At 39.0% G+C, this 8,100-nt stretch overlaps 1 protein-coding gene across 1 annotated transcript; it reads left to right on the forward strand.

The window, feature by feature from the left end:
- Positions 1 to 5,423: 5,423 nt before the first annotated feature.
- nanos1 (nanos homolog 1) lies at positions 5,424 to 7,821 on the forward strand. Its single transcript, XM_053323730.1, has one exon. It carries the CDS (start codon positions 5,544 to 5,546, stop codon positions 6,222 to 6,224), a length of 681 nt encoding a protein of 226 aa, XP_053179705.1. The 5' UTR covers positions 5,424 to 5,543; the 3' UTR covers positions 6,225 to 7,821.
- The last annotated feature ends 279 nt before the right edge of the window (positions 7,822 to 8,100 follow it).

Below are 8,100 nucleotides of genomic sequence, written 5' to 3' on the forward strand. Positions count from 1 at the left end.
TTTGTACAAGGTCATGTTTTAAGATGGCAAAAACATAACATTTAAGGGTTGAGAGCTTAGTGAGGATGGGAAACAACCTGCCTGTCTTTACCTTGAGACTTCAGGTCACACGATGACAAACATGAGACTGGCTAGAATGACATTTGCCTGTTCTACATCTATGCATTTGATAAACAGACCTGACTCCTTTTATTGACTGACATGCTTTATTAGTTTCAGTTCTGTCATGCTTCTGGAGTAACATTCAGTTTAATCACCAGTTATCTACAGTGACACACACAACAGCACAATGGCATCTCCTGAGTTCATGTGCAATTATAAAGACCCATTTTCTTGCTGTTCAGACAGGGAACAAAAGAAAACAGAGCACTTAGATATTTGGTTCAGGGGACGCAGCAATAATAAAAATGCATAAACACAAGCTGCTGTGCTTTGCTGCTGATAGGGAAATGCTTCCCATTAACTGCATTTTCCATTCAGCATCTCTGGGGAGAACAAAGGATAATCAAACCTTATGCAGTGCTGTTAACTTCAAGCCTCCGAACCAAGGCCAACCTTAAGCCTATAAAGCTGTGGCGTGTCCGAGTGGAGGCCCACTGTGAAAACAAATATTGAACATAATTTGGTTGCTCAATATTATGCGATCAAGCCCCCACCCCCGAGCAATCTTTCAAATGAAATCAAATTTGCGCTCTGATTAAATTTCCTGCATGTTTTCTCATTTGCATAATCACAAACAGAGCTCTAATGGCTGTGAATGAAAACACATGGCAATCTTTGGCTTGAAAAGAGAAAGCAGTTTTTCTACTGTGACAAAAATGGTATGAAAAATGCAGGTTGCAAATGCACATGAGACATTTTCATACCGAGTGATTCAGCATTCATCTTCATTACAGCAATCAATATTACAAAATGGATTTTTCAGCAATTCCTGAAAACTCATTATGTATTGTTTCAGTGACCAATATTTTGCTCTGTAAACATGGAGATAGAGAGAGAGGTTAATGTATGAAAAAGTACTGTATAACTGAGGCCTTTTTGTGGTGCTCGGGCTTGGATTATCAGCTTAAATATAGTTGGAGGGAATATCCACTTTTCAAGTATCTTTGAGCAAGGCATTGTAATGATTTATCCATGGCAGCTGCCTCTAGCAGCAGTGTAGGAATACACAGAAAGCTTCCCTCTGTGTATGCTTTGTGTAATCCTTCCCACATTCGCCTCTCCAAGGCCACTGCTGAAACTTGCCTCGTGAAATCAGCAACAGAGAACAGAGGATAACCAGACAGCCACAGAGCACATTGTAGTTTTTCACAGAAAAAAAAAATCTCCAATTTAGCCTAAGAGGTTACAGACAATATATCTGATGTTAATGATTCAAAACATGCCCAAATGATAGATTTAAATTATTAGTAGCAGTACAAGCAGATGCAATAAGGGTGACAAAGAGGATCAGATTTCCTTTCTTCATGCATTCCACAATACCATCAATCATTCATTTATTTCGTTGAATATGAATTGAACAGAGTTTTCACCCCAAATCTTGCCAAAATACAAGGCCTAGATCACAGCAGAGAATGTGTTGATTATAAATTACAATGCATGAAGTATGAGTGGAAGATTAGATCCATGAGATGGTTTAAATCACACATTATCATACACCCAACTTCAGCAAAAGGCCAGTGTGAGCTGATTTGCATTGCATAATACACCTAAAGCACAAACACCAAAGAAAAAAAGAAAAAAATAGATGTAAGTTCCATACTGCTAATGAGCCCATGCAGGAAATATGATTTGATCATTAAAAACAAAGTGTCGTCCTCAGCCAGCAACCACTTTTCCTGATGATCTGTGTTTTTCCACTGTCAAGCAAAAAACACTTACACAACAATCACTTAGTCAGTGTGATTCCTAAATCGATTTACAGCCATAGCCACCCTGCTGATGTTATGCATCATTCCACTGCTAATCTCACTTCCTTGTCCAATATACTCATGCAACCTCGAGGCAGTCACAGAATTAGCTTTAGTTAATGGATGAGTATTAATCCCTCTTAGTCACAACAAAATTAAGGAATAATGTGGCCATGAATATTTCAGTTACACTGCAGCAACACAGGAATCTGCTCGCACAATCTGCCCTGGCTTGCAAAAAAAGAATTGGCGATTGCATACATTATTAATGCTTCATCATAAAATTCATATTTTGCACCGGCTGAATGGTGGCTCGGAAGGAAAAAATCGAATGAGCAGTCAATACTATTTCAAACTAACTTGCTGAACATACAGAACAGAGAGAAATGGCCTCTAAAACATCAGCGTTCATTGAACTGTGCTTTTGCTCAGCTTTTATCACTCCGTCTCTAAAGGTAGTGCATTCTTATTAGATCCCTTAAAAATAGATGTGAAAAGTCAGTGAGTTCCTGCAGCCTCCCCCTGGAAGTTTTAATTAGAACACCAGTCACTCGTGTTATCATTGTTTCAAGAGGGCCGCTTCCACATTCCTGAGCTGCCCACTTCATCGCAGGATCAGAGGCCCAGTGAGCGGACCGGTCAGGACAGCTGCCTCACATTCTCCCTACCTGGATTTTTACCTCAAGGATCATATTCCAGATCAATTTCACTACTGATTGAGAGGCAGTGCAAAGGAAAGTCATTGACAGGATTATTGCAGAGACATATAATGGAAATTTAACGACTCATAAGAGCTCCTTCATAATAAAAACCAATGATGCATGACATGCTGGGAGTGCCCGATTATACATATCATTCTACATGCTATAAGCCCTCCAGTTATGTGCATATAACAAGAATAGAAAGAACACTGAAGTGCCCTAGCATTCCTTTCTAAAGGGATTTTGAGTGCTGTGAAGTACCATCTTGGAGCCATATTGATGGTGGCTCTTGGGTGACTTTGAAAAGTTGGCTGTTGTATTGTCTCAAGCCACATAGTTCTACTTCCACTCCAATACAACTCTTGTGTTTTCAAAGAATTGAAAATACATTTGAAAATTCAACAGTATCTTCCAAGTTATGTCCTGGTTACTCTGAATAATTCATCCTCTTTAAACAGTCTCCTTTGTAACTACTTTTTTTCCGTAGACTGTAAAAAAAAAGAAAAGAAGAAGGGCATAATTACTGTAATGTCCCATGTTGGTTTGTGGGCTGCTGTTTTGAAGCCTTGAGTATAACAATTTGACCATCGCCATCTTGGATTCGGCTGTTGCCATCTTAGATTTTTGATACAAGAAGTGACCATATTTGGACGAGATGGTGGAGCTGACAATACTGTCAACTGCTAGCTTGGTTAACACTGTGTATTTACAGTTGCTGGTTAACTGTAATAATGCTATTGCTAATACTAGTTTTTGCCAGCAAAAAACAGGCCTAAAACCACTAAAATAAAATGTACTTACTGGAAAAACTGAACATCCATCTCCTTAGAGGGTCTTTTATCACAACGCTGAACATGACTTTATTAGGTGACCAAAGTGTTACAATTAAATTTGATTAACTGAAAACACATTGTGAAATAGCAGCAGCTACGCCTATACTCTGTGAATCTGGGGTCATGTCATGGTTACATTACATAATCATCATTGTCGCTGTGGTAGCAACTTGTCAATCATAATGTAGCCATGCCCTAAAGCCAATATTTAGTCTAAATGAATTGAAGAATGTATTTAAGACTTGAAACGAGTTATTGAGATGAGATTTGTGTTTACTGGGGTAATAAATTAAGTGAGCGGTCGGGTCATTTTCTCAAAAACTTTCATACAATTGGACTTCTTTTTGAAACCAGTGGTGTCGCCTCCTGATGGCCATTAGAAAGAATGCAGGTTTAAAGGATTTCTGCATTGGCGTCACTTTTCAGACCAGGAGCTACATGCTTGCTTTAATTAAAACAAATAGTCCCTATAAACTGTTTGTGTAGATTATCAGAATAGCAGAGATGTTGAAAGCTAGAAAAAAACATGTTTAATGTTTTCCAGTGCTGTGAATGCCACAAACAACATTTCTTTCACTCCATTGTGTAATATCAGAGATATATATCTCAAAACCTGGACATATAAAAACAGCATTACATTATCTGCATGGCGGACCCTTTAACAACACTACATATATCAGAAAATGTTTTACTTGACCAGTTTTGATAGTAGTTTCTCTGTAATTATACACATTCTTCATTAAACCTCCACCCAGTAAACCTGTATAATTGTATATTATTATGGTTACTGAAAGTCTTGAGCTGCTTATTTCAAGTAGCTTTTGTTGCCTCATTGGAATCATATATTACCCTAATGACATCTGCATGGCTAGGGAAACATCACAAGTGACTTTCATCTTCCAGTCAGTGGCCATCATTACTATAGGTTTTGTTTGGCACACTCTGTGAGGAAGGGAGTTTAAATGAACCAACCTGTAACTGCACTATGCTGCCCCCTGTTGAAAACATCTCTGCTGCATGTTGTGTTTACATCATGTTCTGCTGGATTTATGTTTTTTTCTGGATTGTGTAAGGTTTTCATACTAGGATCTGCAGCACATGACAACCAAACATGAGTGTTATACATACACAGATGTAAGACATTGAAGGTGTTTTTGCTTTTATGAAATGTATAATTATCTGAGTTTGATCTTAAGTAGATTATACCAGTTTTTAAGAGATGACACACACTGTGCTGTAATGAAGAAAACATGCTTAATGGTAAAACAAAAAACAGTATTATAATTATCTACCTATCAATATCGAAATTGGTCATTCAAAGAGAAAATCACCCTGTGAATGTCCAGTAAATTAGGCCATAAACCTCTTCAGTATGAGGAAACGTGATGATTTTTAATAGGTTTGTCTAATATTGATTCAATTTGAACATAATGGGATGCATCAACACAGATTATTTCTCCCAGGACAGTGAGGGGATAGCTGCTGTATGGAACAAAGGGCCTTTGCTTTTGGCACACAAGGGGTTAAGGTGTGTGAACGCCCGATTTGGCTTTGATGGTATTTACCCACAATGATTAACGATATTGATTCAGAAAACATGCGGAATTGTAACGTTTTAGTATCAAGAGGGAACAAAGAGACAACCTATCCTCCTCTAATCGATTAGTCCTCGCGCTGAAATAATGTCATTAACTACAGTAAGGCTTTGTGGGCGAAATTATTTTTCTGCGCACTTGCCAAAGTCATTAACTATTAACAACTTTTTTCATGAAAACGCCTCGATCTCTAAACGCCAGAATGATGATTGATTACGACAAAGCTCCTGCCTGCAAGAAAACAAATCTGTCTAAATGTGGCTTTGAAGAAAGGGAGTCTGCTTTCAACCTGATCAGAAACTTGGTTTTGAAGGGAGAGCGCCCCGCCCTCTTGGTCCTTATAACCAGAAAGCCTGTTTGCAGGACGCTCAAACATAACAGGAACACTGGAGATCACATCGGTATACATGAACCATTCCTGGAGACGAACTCTGGCTACAAAGACTTGACGGATTACACTGGTTGTTTCACCTTTTCACGGCAAGAACACGACCAGAAGTGGCCATGGATTTTCTCAATCACAACTATTTGAATGCGCGCAGCCCATATGACTATACTTTTAATTTCTGGAACGACTATCTCGGGCTGACGACGTTGGTTACGAAGAATAATAAACTCAGCATGCCCCAGAATCCCAACTCCATCACCGAGTCCCTGAAAGCGACCCTGGGTTTGGACGATTCCCCGGCGTGTCCGTGCGTAATCGCGAGCGGCGTTGGAGAGAGCGGGCACCTGGAGTGCTGCTGCCCGTCCGGGAGCCCTCCGCCGGCCTCCATCCTGGACTTGAAAGAGCGTTTCTCGATACTGAGCCCCTTTCAGAACCAGCTCGGTGTCCAGCTGCCAGAGAGGGAGGTGGGCTTTGGTGGGAGCTTCGCGGGGTTCGATCTGTTCGGCATGGAGAGGAAGATGAGGAAACCCGCTTCCAGGAGCAAGCAGGAGCCCAAAATCTGCGTCTTCTGCCGAAATAACGGAGCTCCTGAGGAGGTCTACGGCTCCCACGTCCTGAAGACTCCGGACGGAAGGGTTGTGTGCCCGATTCTGAGGGCTTATACCTGTCCCCTTTGCAGTGCCAACGGGGACAATGCCCATACGATAAAATACTGTCCACTGTCAAAAGACCAGCCATCCCAGCGCCCATTAAAGGGAGGGAGGGCTGTGGGTGGTAAGAGGATGAAAATATTCTAAACAGACAAGACTATAAAGTAAATTAAATTGCACTGAACAATTTCCAGATGACTGTTTTGATTTCGGCTCTAGCCTTTATCCCAGTTTCATAAACATATTGATTTTATCTTTTTTTCCTCTAAGATCTCTTATATTTTTATAGTTCCTTTATCCACATAGAATAATTTTATGCTTTATACATTGGATTTATTTTTCTTTCTAGTCTGTAGTCATTTGAGCGTGTGCATATAAATACACCTATGTATCTATAATCACAAAGTGTGAATACATTAAAAAAAAGTATTTTGGTCTTGTAGGGAATCACACTGACATTGGCAAAGGGTATGAATGTCATATTTCTACCAAGTATTTTTGTATTGTGAGCTAAGCTCGCTACGATTTTCTTTCTTGTCTTAGAAAACCAAAGTTATGTTTGCCATTAAAGAAGCTCAAGAATGTGTCATTAATGAGTACTTATGTGAGTCTGAATGGAGGAGGAACTCTTTGATCCCATCTGCCTGCCTAAAAACTCCACAACATATTTTCCAACTTGCTCTCAAAGTTGACATTCAATCTGCAAGGCAGGGAGAAAAAAAAGACAATGTGGCCTCTGTTTAGGGCTCATATTCTCTGGGGAACATTATAATCAATTGTTGCCAAGCCAAACCTCTTTTCCAGTCCTATGTGATGAGAAAGTTATTTGACTTTACAGCAGTCAGAGCGCTCAAATGAGAGATTCTAGCCTACAATTTTTATGTTTACATTCCCAAATAAGGGCGACACACTGGATTTATTTTCTGTCAGGTCTCTCGATCTCAAAGGTGTATTTTTTTGTTTTGGTTTGCCCTGACAATGTGTTCACCAGAGAGTCTCTAGGGCAGGTCTGCTCTGCAATATGAAGTGGAGTGAGTCCCATTTACCTTTCACTCTATGTGGGGGGTGAAATAGAGCAAATGAATGTTCGTAAACAACAACATGTTATCCCATTATTTCTTTTCTGAAGAATCCAAAAAAGATGCAAAAATGTTGTGAATGTATGATTGAAAGTGTCACTTGCAGGACTGCACATTTCTGACAGTTTTGTTTACCAAAGGAATACAATTGCATTGAAGATAGAAGAGAGATTTGCTGTATTGTATATAAAGTGATGTTTATTCAGTATTTTAACATTACAAGTGACTTCAGAGGGCGCTACCTCAACAGGATTTTGTACTTACATGTAAAATGTCAACAGCAGTTTATTGATATAGTGCTGCCATTTATAATAAGGGTTTTGATAGTATTTTTGATCTTTGTATAACATAATTGTATTTTCATTTTGTTGCATTTAACATTATGGAAGCAAATTTCCAAGAAGCTATAAGCATTGTTCACCAAAAGGTGATTGTCTGTAAATAATGATTATACCCATACTTTTTAAAGTTTAGTTGTTCAATGTTACATTCTTGAGAGTGTGCAAGAGAGTGGATATTGAAAAAGGCTGACAAAATTTGCCACTTTTAACAGAGGTTTTTGATTAAATGAATAAGAGAAAAAGAAACACTGTTGAACTTTGTTATTTATATTTTACCACAATTTCCTGTATGCTGCTGTGCAGAATAACAACATATGAATTCACTAGAGAAATAAAAACGTATCAAATATTTGGAGCTCTGTGGTCATGTTCTTCAGTTGGTTTGCTCAACATCTGACTGGGTGGGTATATAAACCCTCTTTTAAATAGAAAAGTAGTGCATGAGTCTCAAATTACTGTTTCACTAACTGATTTAGTGAACTCCAGACGAACTGATTAAATCAAGCAGGAAAGCCGACTAAAAGCACATTTACAGGAATGGCCCTACTTGCCCTAATTGGCCTCCAAACTGACTAAGCAACACACAGACTGTATGTGGATCAT

Source organism: Scomber japonicus, chromosome 8 (assembly GCF_027409825.1).
Source record: "Scomber japonicus isolate fScoJap1 chromosome 8, fScoJap1.pri, whole genome shotgun sequence".
In the NCBI taxonomy this organism is placed as follows: Eukaryota; Metazoa; Chordata; class Actinopteri; order Scombriformes; family Scombridae; genus Scomber; species Scomber japonicus.